At 33.5% G+C, this 24,538-nt stretch overlaps 1 protein-coding gene across 1 annotated transcript; it reads left to right on the top strand.

Annotated features, from left to right (window-relative positions):
* The first annotated feature begins 2,492 nt into the window (after positions 1-2,492).
* LOC107913671 (ABC transporter D family member 1) lies at positions 2,493-20,614 on the top strand. Its single transcript, XM_016842324.2, has 27 exons — positions 2,493-2,862; positions 4,087-4,273; positions 4,782-4,859; positions 6,373-6,652; positions 7,419-7,643; positions 9,247-9,444; positions 9,564-10,018; positions 10,384-10,522; positions 10,607-10,685; positions 11,604-11,842; positions 11,956-12,260; positions 12,341-12,452; positions 12,864-13,022; positions 13,591-13,690; positions 13,778-13,886; positions 14,975-15,065; positions 15,195-15,319; positions 15,465-15,614; positions 16,417-16,489; positions 17,067-17,247; positions 17,326-17,484; positions 18,236-18,397; positions 18,468-18,704; positions 19,371-19,519; positions 19,625-19,677; positions 19,776-19,854; positions 20,051-20,614. Exons 3-27 carry the CDS (start codon positions 4,798-4,800, stop codon positions 20,135-20,137), a joined length of 4,008 nt encoding a protein of 1,335 aa, XP_016697813.1. The 5' UTR covers positions 2,493-2,862; positions 4,087-4,273; positions 4,782-4,797; the 3' UTR covers positions 20,138-20,614.
* The last annotated feature ends 3,924 nt before the right edge of the window (positions 20,615-24,538 follow it).

Here is a 24,538-nt window from a genome sequence, read left to right as displayed (position 1 = left end):
AGATACCCTAAAAGTCCTATAACAACAATAAATGAAGATATATTTCAAAAAAAGAAATATAACTTTAGTAACATAATTCAACAATAGTGATTCTCATGACTTTTATTTCAATCAATTATTTCAGAGCTTGGTGAAAAAGGTAAACAACAACAAGACTAAGTAGCAAAAGAACTACCCAATGTATCAGCTTCTTCTCGCCATTGGGCACATGCCAAAACCTTTGAAATTTATTAAGCATATGTCACACAGATGGTATCAAAAGCAGTGAAATATTGACTAGAACTATAGTGAATCACTAGGAAGGTAACATACTTACAAATACCAGTTGGGATTAAACCAGAAAAAGGGTTCACAATATTTTCTCAGACAATTGAATGTTTAATGGTTTCAAATTAGCAACTAAAGAAGAAACGGATACAATAATTGATGAAATAGACGCAATAAGAGCATCAAGAAGGAAATGAAGCTTCATCTAGCAACAAAAGACTAATTTCAAGTATGACATTGCCAGTGAGATTGACATAGTTCATAAGATTAATGAAACTAAAGACTCATACAACATATCCAATGAGATCATACAACTATTCGATAGCATTACAATTCTATACTGTACTGAAGTTACTAAGGGCCAATTAATAGCCAAAAATACAATCCCATTGTAGAAAACCACTAATAATAATGCATTCAGCTAAGGGTACGCATGAGTATAATCAAGATGTAAATCACATGAGAAAAAAAAAACAGAATGATAATCCTACAATCAAAATGTTCAACAAAGCCCTCATATCTCATAGCTATATCTGGTCATTCATAGTATTGACAAACTGGTTTTCATTAAGAAAATTTATCAACCATCATCTGTGTCAATAAAAAGATAAATAGAATTATAGATAGAAAGAATAGATAAAGAGAACAGGGAAAGAGGAAAGAGTTATCGACAGGAACCAGAAAGGATAGAGAAACAGAAGGAGAGGAAGAGGAAGAGGAAAAGGAATTGAACAATAGATGATGATAGTAAATGCTTTAAAACAAAAATCAGTCGAACTGCTCCATTCAATGAGTTTTCCATCATTGGGCAAAATCCACTAAACCAAAATTTAAAGTTTAAAAACATGTTTTTAACCCCCTCGGCCAAAAAAAAGAAAGTAATGAAAACTTACCATTACAACAAATGGAAGAGAGGAAAAGAAAAACTCAGAGAAAGAAAAAGAAAGCAGAAAAAGAGGGTAGAAAAATTGGAAGAGAGAAATATAGAAGGAACGGAGGGAGAAAATGTTTTACTTGACGCTACGATGAAGGTGATTGTCCATTCACTTTTTTCAGGTGAGAAAGTGGGAGAGGGCAAAGTGGGGAGAGTTTTTGTGGTGATGGTCTCTTTAAACACCGAATCAGTAATCGGTGGTGAGGAAACAGAATAGAAATTAGACAATTTTATTGCATAGGCCCGTAATAGGGTATTCCATTGAACCAAATAGGTGTTTAGGGTGGGCTCACGGAATAGGGTTGTAATGGCTATGCCATTACATTAAACCAAACATGGCCTTAGGTTAAATACTTGATATACCAACTGTCACGGACTTAGAATTTTTGCCTCACAATCCGTTCGGCCTTAGGTAGTTTCTTGCTTCTACAGACGCCTAAGTCAGCCTAGCTCCCACAATATAAGGATTCAATAGAATTCATCTTCAAAACCAACACAAACGAAAGCAACTCAAAGCCAAACAAAGATGAACGAAGAACGAAATAAGAACAAACCACAAAATATCAAGAACACAAGAGAGAGAGAGAGAGAGAGAAGTTTGAGTGAGTAATCTCAAGAATTCTTATTGCTATTCAAAACTCAAGTGATTTACAATGAGGGGAGAGGTCCTTATTTATAGTTGAGCCTCCCCAAATCCAACGGTACAGATCAAGTACATCAACAGCTAAGATAAAAAGGTATCTACAAATCAAATCTCTAAGATTACAAAATCATATATTCTAAGATTACATGTCATATTTACGATTGCATACCCTCGAAGATTATGTTTCCATATGTGTCAAGCTTGTAGATAGGCCTACAATCTCTTTAAGCAATGGGTCAGTCCGATCGGGCCAAATGACCTATAGAGATCATATCAAATTAGTATCTCTATTATTAAAAGAATAATTTAGTCCCTATTAAAAATAATCAAATCAAATTAGTTTAAATTACAATAGGGTTAACATTTGTTGTATAAAAAAATCTTGAAAATTAAAAAATTTCAATTATATTTTAGTTCCAAATAAAAGATTTTATTTACAATCCATATACTTTATTTTTTTTTGTGTAACGAGGTTATTTCTTTTTAGTAGTACATAAATTAAATTAATTTATTTAATAAAAAATTAATTTAATACCGTCATATAATACAAGAATCTCTTTTTAAGTACTTTCACCTAAAATTTTATTATGCATACATATCTTTTTATATTTTATAATAACTAAAAAAATATAAGTAAATCCACATAATTAAGCTCCAGGAAGAGCTCATTAATGTAATTTAATCATATGTCAGTTTTCTCTTCTCCATTAGAAACGAACATATATGTTTTCTCTCCCCTCTTTCCTTGGGAGTTTTGTTAATCTGGTTTAGTCTTCGAATCGGCAACCCCACCAAAAAAGAAAAAAGAAAAAAAAATCTAGGGTTGAATTTTGGGTTCAGCGTTTGAACTTTGAAGGTCTGGCTATTTCTGTTATCAATATCTAAAGAATAAAAATCGTTGTAAATTTCTGTTCCACAGAATAACGAAAGGGGAAGAGAGAGAGGTCGCATTTTATTGTCTCTGATGTGATGTCTGTCTGCTGCTGCTGCTTAGATATGTTGAAAAGCTACACTCCAGGTTAGATGCTTATGCTTTTAGCTTAATTTTTCATCTTTTATTTTTTGAAATTTACGGCTTTGATTAGTTCAAGGTAAGTGTTGATGCTTCGATTTAATAACTCTTTCTTTTAAAAAACGAAATTATTTGAGAAATAAGGAAAAGGCTGCTTTGTTTATTTTGTTCTGTTGTTTGGAGCACCGAAAATTGAATTGAAGTCGAGTGTTGAAGAAGTTTTTAAAATTTAATCCGGTAGTAAGAAGCTTTTCTTTGATGATTTTCGGAGGTTTGAACTAAGAGTGTGATAGAGGAAAGGAAGTATGAAAAATAGCTCTGTCGAGGACTAACATGCATAGATTGGATATAGTATAGTTACTATTATTGTTAAATTGAACAACATTGATTTGCCTAATGTTCTCTGCGATTCTGACTTTTCTTATGGCTATTTTTGTTGTAAGGAATGGTAATTTTTTATGTGATATTGGTATTTGAGACCAGTTTGTCTGGTTTGTAGCAGAGGCTTGGATGCCCCCGAAGTGTGGCAACCAGGTGTTAGAACTTGAAGTAGGTAGCAAGTTGAGTGTGAAGCACAAAAATTAATTTATCACCTCATTTAATGAAAGGGATTGTATAATGTATTTGTTTTACTTGTTAAGAAGGAAAGAGGGGGGGGTTGCTTAGAATCGATTGTTGCACATTTGTCAAACGTATATTATTTGTGTATTCAAACGGTGGAGTTTGCAATTAATAAAGTTCAAAATAAAATCTTTAGAAAAGGAATCTTTGATCTGGGCATACTTGGAAAAGGTAATCATTTCTCAAATAATGAAACTAAAAGAGAATACTCCTTTCAATCATTTTATTCTAAACACTCAATTTGCCTGTGTCAACTTGTATAAGCATTCTACATTTGCACCACACTTCAGCTGCACATCTTTGGTTTATCACTTTGAGTAGCTTTTTTCAGCATTTTGTTCATTTCAATTTCTAATCGCTTGTTAATGATAGATCCAGATTAAATAAATATAGCTCCTGAGAATGTCTCAATATTTAATTTGTCAATATATGCGCTTCCATGTTCTCTTATCTCTGCAATGAACATATTACTGCCTTCCATCAGCGTTCTTGGTATATGATTTTTATATGCACGTTGCTGCCTTCTTTGCGGTTTTTCCTAGTAGTTATACAAAATACTCCATTATACATTTTGGCATGCTGATGGTGCTTAGCTGATTTACCTCACAGATGCATTATCCTGATATTTGTTGAGAATTCATTTGATAAGAAGCAAATACCAGAATATTTACTGCTTAGAAGCTCTCATATTAAGAAAAATTGGCATATGTTCTCTTGCCAACGTTGACTTGTATGGAGCATGGTTAACACTATCGGCTTTTGAACTGGAATCGCGAGAGCTCAACTCAAGACAATAGTAAGAAACTTTTTTCCTGTTTTCTATACATATGGTTTATCTTGTTAAACAGCAAGATCAGACTTTGGGGAACCATCTTATGTCCTTATAATGTGAATTTGTTACAATGGTCATTCCTCATGCAAAGCATTATCTTTTGCCATCGATTGCATTTCAGAGGATATAGCAACTACCCTGTTTATTTGGTTCCAAGTGTTTGAGCATTGGCCATAAAATTCTGGGAGTTTTTTTCTATGGTGGCAGGGTGGGAAGATTTTGGGATATTTTAGAGAATTGATAACAAAATTTCTCTACTTTGAAAATTTACTTCTAGGATTTATATCAACTCCTCTTGTTTCTTTGTATCCTACTGTTATGTATAACAAATCATTTAATAGGGGTATGCATATCATGTTATACAAAAATAGGTATCTCTGTGTGAATTTCTTGTGAAGGTTCTTCATTTATGCTTAGAAAGTAATTAGTATTCTTTCCTCCTTGTTTGGTATTTAACTTTGCTACTGTGCAGAGGTCCACCTTCAACAATGCCTTCTCTTCAACTGTTGCAGTTAACTGATCGTGGACGAAATCTTTTGGCCTCTAGGAGGTATTGATGTATTATATTGGTGATACTAAATTTAAATTATTAGTTTGACACTTCTATATCTTAGTTGATTCAATTTATTTGTATAAATTATAAGAGTTTTTGCTTTTCTGATAGTTTGATAATGATAACACCGATAATTTAAATGTCTGCTAGAGCAAGTATGATGTCGTCTCGCCATTCTCCTTACTTTGTCCTCGTATCTTCTTCTTGATGAATTTGAGTAATAGAGAAAAATGTCTCTTACGATTTTTTATTTGTTTGGTGTTGCTGATGAGCAACATATACTGGTGGTGACCCTATGGATAAAACGGACCATGCTCTACACTTGTTAGAAACTATAAAATGTTAGAAGAATAATACACCACATGATAATTTTGTGGGGATTTTCCTGCATTCTAGGTTTAGTTCTTGAAGACCCTTGCATGTTTTCGACTCTGTTTGCATGTATATAGTGCATCTTGGGAACAATTTGTATCAAGACATGCCTTTGATTATTTATTAAAATTTTCTAGGGGTTTTCTTGCATTGTAGGTTTAATTCATGAAAACCATGCTTGTTTTCGACCATCTGAATGCGTGCATCTAGTGCATTTTGGAAACAATTATTGTATCCAGACGTCATTTTATCAATTAGAAAATTCTTGAAAGTTGTTCCTTTGATGATTATTAAAAATTTTCTAGACTTCTTTCAGAGGGTGAATAATGTAGACAAGGAAAAGCACAATGCATTTTATTTTTATTTCAGATAAGCAGTGAAAGAGATTGAGATACTCATTGTTGATGGGGTGAATGTATCCATATAAGAATTGGCCTTGAGTGATGCATTTTTGATCAGGTTGACCATAAATAACCTTGGAGTTTCCGCCTTGTGGTTACCTTTCCCTCTTTAAGAGGAAGTGATTTGCTGTAGGCCTAGGATCTAATCTCACATCTTATTTATCACTGGGGGTTTATGCCTCAATTGCCTTAGCCAAAAAGCAATAAACTTTATAAGTAATCTTGAAGGTTCTTAAATAGGTTAACTACCTGGAATGATTTTCCTGAGTTATACACACACACACAAAAGGAGGGAAGCTGGAAAATGTTTAATATAGGTAGCAGAGTAAGTATGACTTAGGAATATTCTGTTGTGAAAATGTAGGAGAAATACCACTGTTTAGTAGGGCACTTGTGATTTTAAGCTAGGCCCTATATGTCTTACTATAGATGTACTAAAAGATAGTATCAAAGATAGGATTTCTTTTTTCTAAAGGGTGAAATGCTTGATTTTAACTTTTAATTGAACATCTTTGATCTGGAGCTTTAGTATTTCTTCACTATAACTGCAGTTTTTATCCTTCGGTTTACCATCATTTCGAGGTCAATATGTTATGTGGCATGATATTATTCCTCACACCACCTTCCTGGTGGAGCTCTGTCAGATGACCATGCCATGAAAGTTGCAAGACACAACATTTGTCTTCTCTCCTTCCCTGGTGTCTGTCTTTAATTTTACTACTTTTATGGTTTTACAGGAAAGCAGTACTGCTTGCTTCTGGTATCGTGGTTGCTGGTGGCACTGCTGCCTATCTGCAATCGCGGTTTAGTAGTAAGAAGCCCTATTCTTATGGTCATTCCAATGGGGTGCAAGATGATAGAGAAAATTCAGATGAGGTTCTTAAAAGGAATAATAATGTAAAGGGAACTACACGAAAGAGAGGTGGATTAAAGTCCCTTCAGGTTTTAACAGCAATTCTTCTGTCTAAGATGGGCCAAACTGGCGCGCGAGATCTTTTGGCTTTGGTGGGCATAGTGGTAAGCCTTCCTTTTTGTGTATTGACAACATGCTGGTTCAATATTGTGCTTGCATTCTAAGTTCCTATTGTTCTTCATATTTTATTTGTGGCACCACAATCTTTTTCATTGAAATTGCAATTGTTGTTGAGAAAATAGACCAGACAGGAAAGTTGGAGATTTTATTTGTTTTTAGCTCCTTAAGAGTGGGCATTTAGCTTTTTCACAAAGTTGAAATTTTGGTGTAGAGATGCTGTTTGATCTGGTTTAAGTGGCAGATTAAATGAGGCACTGGTACAAATCCATATTTATGCTAGACAATGGCAATTTGTTACCTCAGTACCAAGCCAAAACATTCTGTATCAGATATACTTTAGGGTATTTTTATTATTATTATCTAGAACAGGAAAGTACAAAAAACTAAAATAAGTTACCACAGCCTAGTTGCTTGACTGCTCTCTTCAGTTATTGTATTTTATTTTTAACAATTATTTAGGGTATTTGATCATATAGTAATATGAGAAGGATTTGGAAACTAAGGCACTTTTTCTATCTGCTTTTGTTATGCATGCATCTGTGTGAAGATATACTTGTAGACCTATGATTTTAGCTTGCATTCCCTTGTGAAATGTATCAGATATAGCAGTTGGTACGGAAAACCTTTAAAAAGTTTAATGGAAATTTATTTTCCTTCAAAGGGATGCGACATAAGTGACTTTTCTAACTTGGACTTTAAGGGTTTTGTGTTCTTTTTATGTAAAGCATCTACTCTATACCTTTTTTGCAGGTCCTGAGAACCGCTTTGACCAATAGGTTAGCAAAAGTTCAGGGGTTTCTATTCCGTGCTGCTTTCCTTCAGCGTGTACCATCATTTTTCCTGCTAATATCTGAAAACATTTTGCTGTGTTTTCTTCTGTCAACCTTTCATTCTACTTCGAAGTACATAACTGGTACCCTAAGTCTGAGTTTCAGGAAAATTCTGACAAAGCTCATCCATACACATTACTTTGAGGTAGTTTTTTGCCTTTGATGATGTAGTAATCTGTATATAGCTGATTTGTTTTTCTCTTTTGTTATGTTGCACTTTTTAATCTGGATAAATCAGTTCATGATTCATACTTTGTTGTTCATTTCTTCCTGCATAAGTGAGAGTGTCTTCTTTGCACATCTTTATCAGTGGCAGGTGGCATTCATGTTTTATGTTTAGTTGTCTAATAATCTTTATATGTGAATATCTATTTTCCTTTTTTTTAATTCTATTTTTTAATTTTTTATTATATCTTAAAACAAAGCGTTATTTATTGTACCTTAAAGATATGTTCTCAGAACTACATACAATTTTCTTTATTGTGGAAAAAAATCCTACTCATGGTGTTGTAATACGGCAGGCATTTGAAGGGTTATAGCACTGAGTAAATTTTCTATGATTGGTGAAAATTCTGAGGATTTTGTTTTACAATCCAGAGATCTTGTCATTTATGCTTTCCTCCCAATGAATTTTTCCCTCCCTTTCAATAGCGATGAGACTTATCTGTCTAATATATCTATATACTATCTATTAAGTTTATTGCCAACAATGTGAAAGATAATTGTCTTTCTTCATCATTTTTTTCCCTTTTTCGAAGAGAGAAGAAAGGAAAAAAGAGAAAGAGAAAGGAGTTAGGGGAAGCAAGGAAAAGAAAAAAAGAAGGAAAGAAAGACTGGAAGAGGCAAAGAAAAAAAAAGAGAAATAAATAAATAAATAATAATATCTTATTACAATAAATTGAAATTATCTTTAGATTGGCATTATTCACATACTTTTTCAAGTTTGTGTTGTGTCACACAATGGTTTTCTTTCTTTTTTTTTTAATATGGCCAAGTTGATATTTGGATTCAGATTAATCAAAATATCGCAATTTTGAATCTGTTTGACTTGGGTTTAGCCTAATTTCGGTCATTCTTTTACTTTATTTTTCTTGATTCTTTACATGCATATTCAAAAAAAAAAAAAGGTTCAAAATTGTATTTTGATTATTTTAATAGATGAAAATACAAGTTAAAAAAGAATTGTAACTATATAAGATTATATAATTACAGATATTGTTTCTTTGTAATTGTTTTATCCTATAATTTTAATAGGCCTTAGTATATGTAGAAGTCTAATAATTGATCGAATTTGTGAAAGTTTTGAAAGCTTGCTATTTTTAATTAATTATCGTTTACCTTTGTTATGATCCTTAATTTGTATTTTTTTAAATAATTTATTGATGTACGAATTTTAATCCCTACTAGTTAAACACCGGTTAAGTTTTTATGTTAATAACCTTTTTTCTGTTTTATGTTATACATTAAGGTAAAGTATTGAACTCAATATATTTTTCTTATGTATGGATTCATTAAGTATCCTTTAACAGTCTTTGAAAAGTTAAAGCATGCAATGAAATGCAGGATTGTAGACTAGTACATGGAAAATTTAACCTCCATCCTCCATAACTGAGGATGACAGCTTTATGTTGTTTGTTATATATAAGAAACACTTACCTCTCTGATTTACATGCATTCTACTTTTCTTTTTAGTAATTTTATTTTACTATGTTTTCTCTATTGTTTATCGGTAAAATATGTAATTTCAGAATATGGCATATTACAAAATATCACACGTTGATGGACGGATTAGGAATCCTGAACAACGGATTGCAAGTGATGTACCAAGATTCTGTTCGGAGTTGAGTGAGCTTGTACAAGATGATTTGACAGCAGTTACTGATGGTCTGCTTTATACTTGGCGTCTTTGTTCTTATGCTAGCCCAAAATACATTTTCTGGATATTGGTAATTCTTTGTCCTATCATTTGTATCTGTTGCAGGCTTAGATAAATTTCTGGCAATTGCTCTGGTAATGAAGTTATTAGTGGTCACTGGTCACATTAGCAAGTGGTATTGTTTTGCAGGCTTATGTTTTGGGAGCAGGAGCTGCAATAAGAAATTTCTCTCCAGCTTTTGGAAAACTAATGTCCAAAGAACAACAGTTGGAAGGAGAATACAGACAGCTCCATTCGAGGTTAAGGACCCATGCAGAAAGTATTGCATTTTATGGTGGAGAAAGTAGAGAAGAATCTCACATCCAGCAGAAGTTTAAGAATCTTGTTAGGCACTTGAGGGTCGTACTTCATGACCATTGGTGGTTTGGCATGATTCAAGACTTCTTATTGAAATACCTTGGTGCCACTGTTGCTGTCGTGTTGATTATTGAGCCTTTCTTTGCTGGAAATCTTAGACCGGACACTTCAACATTGGGACGGGCAGAGATGTTAAGCAATCTAAGATATCATACCAGCGTTGTAATTTCACTATTTCAGGCCCTAGGAACCCTTTCTATAAGTTCAAGACGGCTAAATCGCCTCAGGTATTCCTCTGTTGATTTCTGGCTTTCAAGAGGTGTTAAGAGATATAACATTTAGAAGAAGAACAACATATGGAGGAACACTAAGCACTTTCTAAGCAACCTCCGATATATGTTGCATATTCTGTTATTTTTGTCGCTTATAAGTTTGTAACAAGAGAGGATTTGAGTGAGGCAGAGAGAAAACATTAAACACATTATAACCAACCCCTGAAATCTTACCATACACATACTTAAAATCCATGATTAATGCACATTCAGTATGGTTGTTAATTATTACTAGAAGGAATGTTACTGAGACACAGATGTCTGGTTCCTCTAATAACTTAAGTTTTATTCTTACTGCCATTTCTGTTAATATCTTCCAGTGGTTATGCTGATCGCATTCATGAGTTAATGCTCATATCAAGAGAGCTAAGTGCTGTTGATAAAAAACCGTCCTTTCAAAGAGCAGCAAGTAGGAATTACTTAACTGAAGCTAATTATGTTGAGTTTTCCAATGTAAAGGTATTTGAGTTGATATTGAACGATTTATGATTCTTAGTATTCCTTTACCAGATTTTTTGGTCTAATAGTTGAAATGTTATCCAGGTTGTTACTCCATCTGGGAATGTTTTGGTGAAGGATCTCTCTCTGAGGGTTGAATCGGGATCTAATCTTTTGATTACAGGTTGTTTTCCCCTTGAAAATTGTAATTTACGTATTTACCAGTAATATGCTCTATGTTGCAATCTCCTCATCTTCTAGACATTCTTCTATTTTGCTTTCTTCAATCATCTCTATTATTGTCTAGGAAGTTAATGAGCTTTTACTGGAATTAGTTACCATAAACAAGTTTTAGGTTTTGTATGTGATGATTTATAGCAAGTTTTGGATGGCTGCATGGATATTTGTTCATGGAGTTTAATTCTTGTTATGATATACTTACCAAAGAGTGTGGCTTAATTAAATATCTGGTAACAGTTCTATTTTAACAACAATATTACTTTGTAGCATAAATTTAAGTAGATAAGTAGTTTTATATGAGAGTAAGTAAAAATGCTTTAGCATTTAAATAAAAGCAAAAAAGGGTTCACCTTTTTGCAGATATTTATAATTTTGCTTAATTTGATATTACTCTGTTAAAACTTCAAAACCATGTTTTCTCTGAGATATTAAAAAGATAAGAAAAACTGAATAAGAGTACTTGAGATAGGTGTAGGCTTGGATTTATGCTTTAGTGCTGGAACAAGGATGAGTTGAAGGTAAGGAATGAAGCCCCTCTCTCACTTACTCATCAATCCCTTAGACATGCTTCTATTTTTTGAAAAGTATTAATACCCTTAAACCTGTGCTTTTTCACTGAATAGTGAAAAGTCTTGGTTGTTCTTTTTGCCCGTGTATGTGTTTTGCATGTGTGGGTTCATGTTTCTATATTTATTTTTATCTGCTGCCCTTCTTTTATGTTCGTGTTTCAATATTCTAATCTGTCCTGTGGTGTTTAAAAAATCTTTGATTAGAAAATTTTGGAAAGGCAATGCTTAATCCTCCTTGAAAGAAAAGTGTGAATTTTAGGTGATTGTAAATTTTTGTTTTTTCTTTGCTGAAGGTCCAAATGGCAGTGGAAAGAGTTCCCTTTTCCGGGTTTTAGGTGGTCTTTGGCCATTGGTATCTGGCCATATTGTGAAACCTGGGGTTGGTTCTGATCTTAATAAGGAAATATTTTACGTGCCACAAAGACCATACACAGCTGTTGGAACCCTTCGCGACCAGTTAATTTATCCTCTTACGGCAGATCAGGAGGTTGAACCTCTTACACACGATGGAATGGTAGAGCTACTGAAAAATGTACGAGTTTCATCTCATAATATTTTCCATATTTTCTCATTCTTGAAATTGTATTGACGCATTCTATTTCTTCCGAGTTTTCAATATAATTCTTATATTCGTTGTCCATTCAGGTTGACCTTGAATACCTATTAAATCGCTACCAACCCGATAAAGAGGTTAACTGGGGTGATGAACTCTCTCTTGGGGAGCAACAGAGATTGGGGATGGCTAGACTGTTCTACCATAAGCCTAAATTTGCAATTCTTGATGAGTGCACTAGTGCTGTGACAACTGATATGGAGGAGCGGTTTTGTGCTAAAGTTAGAGCTATGGGTACATCATGTATAACCATATCACATCGTCCAGCACTAGTTGCATTTCATGATGTGGTTTTGTCTTTGAATGGAGAAGGAGGCTGGACAGTTCATTATAAAAGGTACCAAATATAAATTTGTGGTTTTTGCATGTATACCTTTTCCTTTTGGTGACTTAATTGAACTCTTATAAAACCTGTAGTGAGGATTCTCCTGTACAAAGTGAAAATGGGATTGAATTGACTGAAGTTTCTGAGACAAACCGCCAAACTGATGCAATTGCAGTTCAACGAGCATTCACAGCAGCTAAAAAGGTCTTAGAAATTTTGAAACTTGGTTTTCTTTTGTGTTTGTTGTGTTAGGTTCTGTTTCCCCACATCTCTTTAAGTATCAAAGCCCAGTTTGTTCTATTCTTCCTGCCTGTTACCCCTTGTCACCATGTGAGGTTGTCCACATGTAGCCCCTATTAAGTTAGGGTGCTTAACATCAAATTAGAGCTCGTGTGTTTTTTGTTTGTCTTGCATGTTACCCATAATAAGGCTGTCCACGTGTAGACTCTTACTGAGTTGTCGGAGGAGTTTTAAGTAGTGGCATCTGATATCTATTAAGCCTTGGGTTTTTTGTGGTCTTATAGTAAGTTGGATGCTTAATATTGTATGTGCATCTTTATTATTATTATTATTATTATTATTATCTCACTACAAAATTTTGACTGAATTTTCTAGGATTCTGCATTCTCAAATCCAAAGACTCAATCACATGTATCAGAGGTCATAGCAGCATCTCCCTCTGTGAATCATGATGTTAAGTTACCTGTTGTTCCTCAACTCCAGAGGGATCCAAGAGTACTTCCATTAAGAGTTGCCGCCATGTTTAAAGTACTGGTATGTTCTGGAAGAGCCTTTTTTCATTCGCATATCAGTCATTGACTTTGTGAAGTGCTAAATTTATTGGATCTTGTATGATGAATTTCCCAAAAGACATAGCTTATCTTGTTTAGCTAGGTCATTAAATAGGAGATTTGGGAAGCTGTTATAACTTTGCTCCTTCCTCATTTGAGTTTTCATTAGTGTTTCAGATCCTGTACATAATTCTTTAGTAGTAGTAGTAGTAGATTTGATTTAACTGGCTTGTACCATAGAGTTTTAATCCTAAGAAATAAGTGCTTGAAGTTATATATTGTCTATTTTGAAAGTTCCATTATGGATTAATATTGATGGAGTTGACTACCTTTGACTAAATGTTCTCAACTAGTAGCTTAAATATTGTTGTGTAAATATTTGTTTAGCATATGGAGCATTAATTTTTATGATATTGTACTTATCTTCAATGTTTGAATTCAAGTAATCATGGTACAAGGAGTACTTAATGTGAGCAATGAGTAAATCGTTTTTTCATCCACTTACAAAACTTTTTAATTCTTCTATCTATGACCGTAAATTTGTGTTTCAGGTACCTACCTTATTTGACAAACAAGGGGCTCAACTGCTTGCAGTTGCTTTACTTGTTGTCTCGAGAACTTGGGTATCAGATCGGATTGCATCATTAAATGGTATTAGAAATATATATATTTTTACCTTTTATCCATTTTAAAATCTGTTAGATTGTTTATTTTCATTTTTAATGCATCAATTCTCAGGAACGACTGTGAAGCATGTTTTGGAGCAGGATAAGGCAGCTTTTATCCGATTAATTGGGATAAGTGTTCTTCAAAGCGCTGCATCTTCTTTCATTGCACCTTCCTTGAGGTAATTTTTCTATTAATTATGATGTATTAACCTCTATATCAAATAACCAAAAAGGAGATACAAATAGAGAAAGATCTCAGTTAAATTGTCGATTGAATCAGTTCTAATGCTATATTTTGTTATTTTACTTATTTTAATTTTTGTGATATTTTATCTCTCTCCAATAAAGGTATATATGTATATGTATATGTATATGTATATGTATATGTATATGTATACATACACAATTTCTTCCTAGTGACTCTAGGGTATATTGTGTTATCATCATTTAGTGCTAGTGTAATGTACCCCCAAAGACAACTGATACCATAGTATGAATGTGAACCCTCTCTCTAGGGTCTATAAGTTCTTGAAGTCTAAAGAAGGCTCTACTGTTTTTTTTTAAAAAGGTCTTGAAATTGCTTTCTCTGCAATTAAAAAAAAAAAAAAAAAAAAGAAGAAGAAGAAGAAAGAATTCTCTGAAAAGAAATTTATCTAGCTCTACTTCCAAATGTGTTAATGAAGCCATGGTAAGTTCTGACTTCTAAAATTTTCCTGAAGAAAGATTGCAGCATCAATCAAGAGGATTGTGCCATTTATATTAGTATGCTTTTCCTCCTCTGTAAAAAAAGAAAAAAAAAATGCTCTTTGAAACTACTTAATTCTGTGCTTCGGTATGTTCTTTGTGTTGTACATGCAGATTTAGTAGCTTATTTTATATGCAGAAGGCTGTTTGCCCAACTTGGTGGTTTGTATTTGCCTTAACTGTTAAATATTATTATTATTTTTTTTTTGTGATAAACAATGTCATGGTTCATAATCTGTGCTTGTCATCTATTCTTATTATATTTCCATTACTTATGCCATTCTGGTAAACTTCTGAGTGGGTTTCTGGATCATACGAGGACAATGAATGTAGGTCATGCATTGACAATTTTGTGGATAAACCCCAGCCATTTTTCTAATAAGATTTTTATAACTTGTGTTGTTTTTTAGTGCTTCAGAAGACTTTGATTATACTTGATTCTTGGTGGTATGAATTTCACCAAAGAAATTTCATTCTCATCCCTAGCTTTATCTCACATCTAGCATGCCTTCTTGGTTTACAGGCACTTGACTGCAAGGCTGGCCCTTGGATGGAGGATCAGATTGACTCAACATTTGCTGAAGAACTACTTAAGAAATAATGCATTTTACCAGGTAGTTTGATCATCTCAGAAACAATGATGGCAAAGAACTTGGGCAAGCATCGCACAGTGTTCATATTTGTCATTACTATTGCATAGAATTCAGCATTGGTAAATTCACATCAAATGCATCTTCTTGTAGGTCTTTCACATGTCAAGCAAAAATATTGATGCGGATCAAAGAATAACTCATGATCTTGAAAAGTTAACTACTGATTTATCGGGGCTTGTTACTGGAATGGTAAAGCCATTTGTTGACATTTTGTGGTGAGTAAACTATCTTGATCCATTGTGGTACAACTATTTGTTTCCTGATTAATCTTGATTCTAGGCTTTGAAATTATTTGCTCCTTTCCCCTCTCCCTTAGCTCTCTTCCTAAGACAATTTCTTGACAAATGCAAAATTTTTTAGGTTCACCTGGAGAATGAAGCTTTTAACTGGACAAAGGGGTGTCGCGATTTTGTATGCTTATATGTTGCTTGGTCTGGGTTTTCTAAGGACTGTTACTCCTGATTTTGGTGATTTGACAAGTCGAGAACAACAACTTGAGGGAACCTTTAGGTAATTCAACCTTGGTTTATGATCCATGCTTCAATACTAAGAATGCTAGATGTACTTACACATATGGAAATACTTGTATGAACGTGTATAATGCTAAAGCACTTAAATAAACTGGTGTTTCCAAATCCAGATGGTCTGCTATTGGGTAGGAAACTCAGGAACTGAGCTCGATAATCACAAACAAAAAGTAAATCTAGAATAACAATAAAACCTGGCTGCTTTCAGATACTGTCTGGTGTTTCGAAGTGTTTGTTTTACCCTTTTATAATAAATGATACCATCATCCAATCTAATTTTAGAGCATGCAATCATATAGCTACCCCTCTCAGAAAAAGAAGAGGGGAAAAAGGGAATTGAAGATACGTGGCATAGATGGTTATTTTATTTGGGCTTTATTAGAAGTTAGATTAGATCGTAAAGATACGTGGAAGAATGGAAAGAAAAAAAAGAAGGGAATTGTTGAAGATGAATGAATATTTGCTTCGAGTAAACTTGCCTAAATGACGCGACAGACTAATCAGAAGATCGTGATAAGAATATGCTGCCATCTTATTTTTATATTTTAATTATTTATTTTTAGCTTTTTTATGTGATCATGTCTTAAGATCAGTTTTGCGTTGGTTAAACTTTCCAATTTTAGGTGTTCTCATATTATTGCAGTTCATTACCTGTTTAGTTTTTAAAGTATTGATTGATGTGATACAAATACATGTTCTCCTCTGGGAACTTGTTTTTTATTTGTTCAATATCTGAATGTTGCTGCGTATATCATTCTAATAACTTTAACTATTATGTTAATTAGGTTCATGCATGAAAGACTGCGCACTCATGCTGAGTCTATTGCTTTCTTTGGAGGTGGTGCTCGAGAAAAAGCTGTAAGATAATTGAATTCATTGTTCTGTCTGAAGCATTGGAATATCAGCTGTTCTATCCACTTATGTGATACCAACGCAAAATTTCCTTGCGGAAAAGTAGACTGAAATCAAAGTTTATTTAAGCTCACAATTGGCTAGAAACTGGAAGTTTAAATGCATCCTTATGTTTAAACCAATCAACCATAGTTTACATTTTATATGCCTAGGCTGAACCCAATAAAATTAATTCTTTTTTGTATTGACCCCTACAATTGTTGGTTTTTTATGGGCTTGAATTTTGCAACAAGAATCGTTTAAAATGACAATCCTTGGTAAGAAACATGCCTGTTGCAGATTCCATGTGTAACTAATTCTCTCAGAAGGATACTGTTTGATTCCTCCCTCCCTTCTCTTGTTAATATATTATATATGTTTTATAGCCTTGTCTAGACAGTACATGACCTGAAAATTTATTTTAAGCATGAAAGCCAATTTTAGCAATTTTTGCATGAATCACGGTCTTCTGCCTTTCCCTTTTCCATGGTTCCCCCCTAATTTCCTTTCCCTATCCCTAATTCTATGTTTGTTCTATTTGCAGATGGTTGAGTCAAGATTTAGGGAGCTTCTTGATCACTCTTTGTTACTTTTGAAGAAGAGATGGTTGTTTGGTATTCTTGATGATTTTGTAACGAAACAGCTTCCACATAATGTTACCTGGGGTTTGAGCTTATTATATGCCTTGGAACACAAGGGGGACCGAGCCTTAGTTTCTACTCAAGGTGAGATATTTGACTTATTTTTCTTGTACTTTGGGGTTTCTCCTGCCTCTCTCTGAAAATACTTGAACTATTTTTTAGGTGAGCTTGCGCATGCGCTGCGGTTCCTGGCATCTGTTGTGTCTCAAAGCTTTTTAGCTTTTGGTGACATCCTGGAATTGCATAAAAAGTTCCTGGAGCTATCTGGGAGCATCAACCGGATTTTTGAGCTTGAAGAGCTTCTCGAAGCTGCACAGTCTGGTACATCTAGTTTTCACTTTTCTAGTGGTTGTTTATACCCTGCATTTCATTTTTATGTGTATTTTCATTATTTTTTCTGGTACAATTGCATGAATATCTAGTCTTATTCTCTTAGTTGCTATCATTTCTTTTATGAGCTTTCTTTTCTATCTGTCGGTGGTGAGTGCTTGTTTTTCTTTGGCCAGCATGCTGGTATTGAGTGTGAAGAAACTTAAGATAATATGAATATAACATGTTTAGAGGTTAAGAAGTAATTCATAAATTATAACAACATAAATTAATAAGAAGTTATTTTGCCTCTTTGATGAGGTACCAGTTGATTAATGAAGTTCTTATCTGAATTGATTTGGTTTAAACTGAAGTATGTTCCGTCTAACCGTTAGGTCTGTATGTAAGCTTCTTACAATGTGACACTGAGTAAATTGTATCTTTGGTTCATTTTTAACAAAAACCAAAATACATGCACTTGTTGTACCTTATCAGAACAGGAAATTTGAAATGTTGGTTGTGTTTCAATTTGATGTACTGTTGCTCATAATACGTATTATGTGAGGAAGTCTTCCATATGGCGTATTGCTTCTGCATGAAGCAGGTCTGTTTTGGCCATCATAAATGTTTTGTTGATCTGCCTTTGCTGCATGTCTATCGATTAGGATCAACTTCTTTTCCAACTCTTCTGTTTATTTATTTATTTTAGGACTTAATTGCCTAAATGTTCCACATTAATCTAACAAGATCATCATCTAACCAGGGGACTTAAACATCGACAAGTTGTCACAGTCTCGGAGCACTAGTCTCTATGCAGAGGATGCCATTTCTTTTGCCAATGTGGATATAATTTCTCCAGCACAGAAACTGTTGGCTAAGCAGTTGACATGTAATGTTGTACCAGGAAAGAGCCTGCTTGTTACTGGTTAGTATAGGAAGTATTATCTTCTGTCTTGATAAAAGATTTACATCTGATGGGCTTTTAATCTCTTAAGGTCCAAATGGTAGCGGAAAAAGTTCTCTCTTCAGAGTACTTCGAGGTCTCTGGCCCATTGTGACTGGAAGACTTTATAAACCTATCCACTATTTTGATGAAGAGGCTGGATCGAGTTGTGGCATCTTCTATGTTCCTCAGCGACCATATACATGTCTGGGAACTTTAAGGGATCAAATCATATATCCTCTCTCTCGTGAGGAAGCTGAGATGAGGGAATTAAAGTTTTATGGAAAAGGTAACCTACTTGCGTAACTTCTATTGTTTTCCTTATCCTTTGAGTTTCTATTTTGAAGTCTACTATTTACTTTATCATGGAATGGTAATTTTTTTCTCATGAGAAAACACATTGCAGACTTTCAAGTTATATGTTACAAAAATAGGTACCATTTAGATGTGGTCTATTAAAGATTAGTTACAACAAGAAACTGTGCTTGTCCCCTCTATTTAGGGTGACTGTAAGGATCATATTTTTGTCGTGCTCTGTTAAAAAGATCAATTCTCAGGGAGCTCAGCAAAGATTCCTGTGGTATCTCTCCCCCCAAGATATAGTTCGCCAAAATTAGATTAAGTTTTCATGTACCAGAAACATAGAATCTTCTGGAACTTGGGCAAGTGATATTTTCATTTTTTCTCTCTTGGGATAGAGTTATCAAGGGAAATGAACTATAATTAAGTTCAAAGTGTGCAGATATCTGTCTAGGGGTTTCACATGATAGTGTATCTGATCTGTCATTTTCATTTAGAATGACATAACAGTTTAAGAAGCACGGTATCCTTTCTTGTCTCTATGGTGTTAGTTACTTTTCATATTTCTTCAATGATTTCTCCAGAAAAAATGTATTGAATTAGTTTATATTTTGTGGATTGTGAACATGCAAAGTTTCTGGTAAAAAATCTGCAGATGCCATAAACATTCTTGATGCTCGATTGAAAACTATTCTTGAAAATGTCCGGTTGAATTATCTTTTGCAAAGAGAGGATGGTGGTTGGGATTCCAATCTTAATTGGGAAGACACACTCTCGCTTGGAGAACAGCAAAGATTAGGCATGGTGAGTTCAGCTAATTTACAGCACCTTAAAGCCATTTATGGCAACAATATTTTACTATTCATACCAGAGTTCTCTTGTTTGATATCAAACTTTCTGTTTTACCAGGCACGTTTATTCTTCCACAAGCCTAAATTTGGTATCCTTGACGAGTGCACAAAGTACGTAAACAATCCATACCGGTTTTTTGTACATAATCCTTATTTCATTAGAAAGCTAACTAGTTATCTAATTTACCTGCAAATTTTCCCCACGGCAGTGCCACAAGTGTCGACGTTGAGGAACAACTTTACAGAGTGGCAAAAGATCTGGGTATAACTGTCATTACCTCATCACAGGCAAGTAGTTTCACCGGGTAGTGATTAATGAAATATTGAAATAATTATTTCCAGAACTTTAATTCGGTGGATAATACAATATTAGGGATGCTTGGGATGATTATCTGATGGCAACAAAGCTAGCAGCAACTGTTGCACTTTTCGACTGTAATTTTTCTGCCACTTTATTTATTTATTTGTTATTGTACTTTTTCAGCGGCCTGCTCTAATACCATTCCATGCTTTGGAATTAAGACTGGTTGATGGTGAGGGTCAGTGGGAGCTTCGTTCAATCAGGCAGTGAGTTTGGTGCAATGATCAGCATTCTGTTCGTGCTCTTCTTGACTTAGATTTATATACAAGGACTGAGGGCAACTCAAACCTGACTGCTGTTTCCCGGATCAGTTAACCGTAATTACATGCCAGATTCTTTATGATGGCCGGGACATAGACTAGAGCAAAGGTGATGCCAGGTGCCAATAATATTTTGATTTCTCTTTTTCAAGGAAAATTCATTATTTTTTGTTTTATACCAAAAACTCGATGCCCAAATTAGATCAGATTATTGCAAAAATTGGTAGTTAGGAATTATTATAAAATGAGAACAGCCCGCCAAGTATATCATTCTGAATCTATGTAAGCACAAGGAAGAATTCCATGTACAGGTTTCAGTTTTTCCCTTTTTTAACGGGTAAAAAATGCGTGGCCCTTCATGTTGTACTTTAAGAATTGTTACCTATTTATTCTTGCCCTAACGAATAAAATTGAAGGGAGTTCAGTACTTCATGTTTTTACTGCAGACATATGTATGTTTATATTAGTTTGCATTATGAATAATTGTGATTTTACATTGTTATATTTATAATTTAGTATTTGTATTATTTATTTCATGATTTCAATCATAATTTGAATACGGAATCTAAAAATAGTATGTTTAAAAATTGATAATCGCAATATAGTTCAATTTAAAAAATAAAGTAAATTAAAACTAAAATTATTTGCAGCCCAATAATTTTAAGTATAAAATTCTCATCCAACAAACTTTAATCACCCTACAACATCTTTATTTTCTCCTTTGCTATATTTTCAAATCATTAATTATAATTCTAGTGTGGTAAAAAAAAAAAAAGACTTACTAACGTTTGTGCTAAAAAAATAAAGGTAAGATATCAATTATTGTAAAAACTTATTATAACATCTCTTACCCGCTAAGCTTAGCGTATGGTATGAACTGGAGATATTATAGAAATATAGATGAAATGAACATCTCGGAGTTTTTTAAAGTTGAGTTCTAACAGTTTTATAAAATCATAAAAATTTATATTAAAAATAATTTGAGGGCTTTAGAAATGATTTAGAATAATTTTGAGGTGATTGGAAGTGTTTGAAGTAAAAAATAGCCATTGAAGCTAAAACAAATCAAAATGGTGCAATGGGGGAACAATGTTGTGACATGTTGCGATGTTGTACATCTGATCTCGTGGCACCATGTTCTTCTTGGTAATGTTGCGAAGGATGACATTGTGATGTTGTAGAGGAATGTTGCAAAATTACGAACGACAATGTCGCGACTTCACCCTTTGAGTTACAGTCCTTCAAACGTCGTGATATTGTAGAGGAATATTGTGATATTGCGAAAAATAATGTTGTGACTTCGCCATTTGAGTTACAATGTCGTGATTTTGTAGCAAGTAGCCTAAAAATGCTCGTAATCATGCCTGGACAATCTCAAAACATTTCAACAAACTTCAAAACATTATAAATCACAATCTAAACCCATTTTGGTTCAAACTACAAATCATGAATGCATTCAAATCAAATACTGAAATAAGCTTGATATAGAACATCAAAATGACTTGAAATACAATTCAAAATTTACAATTATAATTTGGCCAAAATTCTTATACAAATGACAATTAATAGACATATATTACTGCCTCAATTGAAGGATGGCGTGAAGCTCCAAAGCCAAAATCACAACTTCCCGAAAAACCCAATACCTAAGCGTTTAAACAACTAACACACGAGCTCGAAGAGCTTAGTAAATACACAAGGATAAACCTACTTATCCTATCCCATTAATGGTGTTGAACCTCTTTAGCACAAATTTTTCAGAATTCATTACTATCATAATTAACTTTTCTAACATATTAAAATTAATTATCAAATCACGAGGCTCAAATTACATGTTAATGATTTATTAATTATTCTCTTTATGGATCTTAAACATATGACTTTGGATGAGCATTAAACTATATATATGCATCTTTTTAAGCAAATTCACTTAACACAATTTCATGTAATTTCACTTATGGACTCTTAATTCCCTTATACATTATGCCATATGATATATTCTCATGCCACATCCATTATTAGCATATTCATTAATTCAATTCCTTTAAGACTTTCCTATCTTTTAGCCTTTAGCACATGACATTGTCAAATGTAACACCCTATACTCGGCCTGGTCGCCAAGCCCGTATATCAGGATGCCACACCACTGTCTCATGTCATACTCATAGTAAATTGTCACATTATTAAGAAATAATCTTCTTTATCGGTGATCTTATAAATTTTTAGTAAAACATATATCAATCATCATTAAAACATGTCAAACATACTTCAAATAAACTTATAATAATAATTGAACATGCATTAGGATCACTAAGCAAAATTTTCAAGCCAATCACATAGGTATCGATACTAGAACATGAGTATTGATATTTTCTTTAAATGGTATCGATACCACCTAGAAAATCGGTACCAAACTTGCATTCTGTTTCTTGTATAAAATCAAAACATAAGAATATTGGTACAATTGAAAAAGTATTGATAAAATTACCCTGAGTATCGATACTCGTGATAGGGTATCGATACCAATTTACGATTCTAACTTCCTGCACATTTCAAAATCATAGAGGTATTGTTTTTACAACACGAATATCGATACCTCTGCTTCAGACCAGAAAAATATCACATTTCTAAGCATATAAGTCATTCCAACTTGTACCAATTCATCATGTTATCATATCATCATAAAAAAATATCAAAACAACTATAGTAATAGTTTTAAACATCGAAAGTAAGTCCGAGCAATAATCAACGTAATACGATTCTCATAAACTTAGGAACAAATAATCTATGGAAGCATCCAAAACATCATGACAAATATCAATAAAAGTCTACCACATTGCCTTATTCAATAAATAACAATAACACCTACGAAATCATGGAAATGGACTTGTTTGGAATCACCCTTCGGAACCACACCAGCACACAACTAATTTGCAATGGTTTAAAAGGAGTGGGTGAGCTTAACCAGCTCAGTGAGTGCTCAGAATAACCACAATGTACATATAATATCAAAGGTTAAATAAGAGCATACTACGACACGTTTACAACCATATTCTAATCAAGTCAAAATAACATATTCACGTTTCATTAAGTCATAAAACTAACATATACTCCTATATGCAATTACATTGAACTCGCTTATATATAATTCATTTAAGAATAATTCATCAAGACTAAACAATGTATATGTGCTTTAATAACCCACAAGTCTAGTTGATATATTCACATGCATTCACAAATTAAATGGAAACGATCTAAACCACAATTACATACACAATTTACTATAAGAACATACTAACATTTTCATGAAACTTAAATTGACTCATTTAGCATATTATTCATATATTTTTGCATCCATCTCACATCGTATTATTACAACATATAAGATCGCATTTAAATGATAATTTGGCACTTGAGCTATGAAACATAAAAGTGGGCATTATCACCACTCATTGGATACACGGATATCTAACACACCACATAGACTTGTAGAGTCAAACATGTCCCAAAAGTTAATCGTAAAGCTAGCACTCTCCAACACACCAAACATGTCCCGTTGAATGGAGCTTAGCTCACATTCCCTAATCTCTCCAACATGTCCCAGGGCCTTAACACCCAAATAACATGTTCATATAGGTGAGTACTTACAATCATATGACATGCCAACTATATCCAATGGTCTTAAGAATCACAAGGCTTAAATATCCACAATTACACGATTTTAATTACTTATTTAATGCACATCATCTCTATTCATATTCATCAATTCACATCACAAACTTGTACAAAATACATGCTTATCGAATTCACATTTAATTATACTCAAAGTACCACAATAATGCTCATTGAGCCAGTATGTAGCCAACTACATATGAGTGCATTAAAATCAGTTTATCATATACATAACTTGTTACATTAGAATCACATTCCATAATTCAACACATACGTACTTACTGATTTTTACACACTTTCACTACATATTTATATTGCTAACAGAACATCATCACTATTATTTGACATATTTAATATGCCCACAATACAATACAATTCACAATAGTAATCGCACATGTCTCATATCACAATATTGCATCATAATAATCAATCCATAAATATTTTCATAATCACATAATTTACCAAAAATAAAACAAGAGAAATAGAAAGCTTACACTCGAAACTTAAGATAGGGGTTTAAGCTATTTCTAAGCTCTCAATTAGCACTATGAATCGTGTCTACTAGCAGCAACTCCAAACACTAATCGATTATGCTTTTGCCGAAAAGCCAAAAGCTTAAACTAGCTTTTTCTTGCCTTTTGTCTTGCTTGAAGAAGGTTCCAACGGTTCCGACGCTTCA

This window comes from Gossypium hirsutum, chromosome D11 (assembly GCF_007990345.1).
Source record: "Gossypium hirsutum isolate 1008001.06 chromosome D11, Gossypium_hirsutum_v2.1, whole genome shotgun sequence".
Lineage (NCBI taxonomy): Eukaryota > Viridiplantae > Streptophyta > Magnoliopsida > Malvales > Malvaceae > Gossypium > Gossypium hirsutum.
The sequence above is the reverse complement of the archived record's forward strand: the minus strand, read 5'-3'. Positions and strand labels throughout refer to the sequence as shown.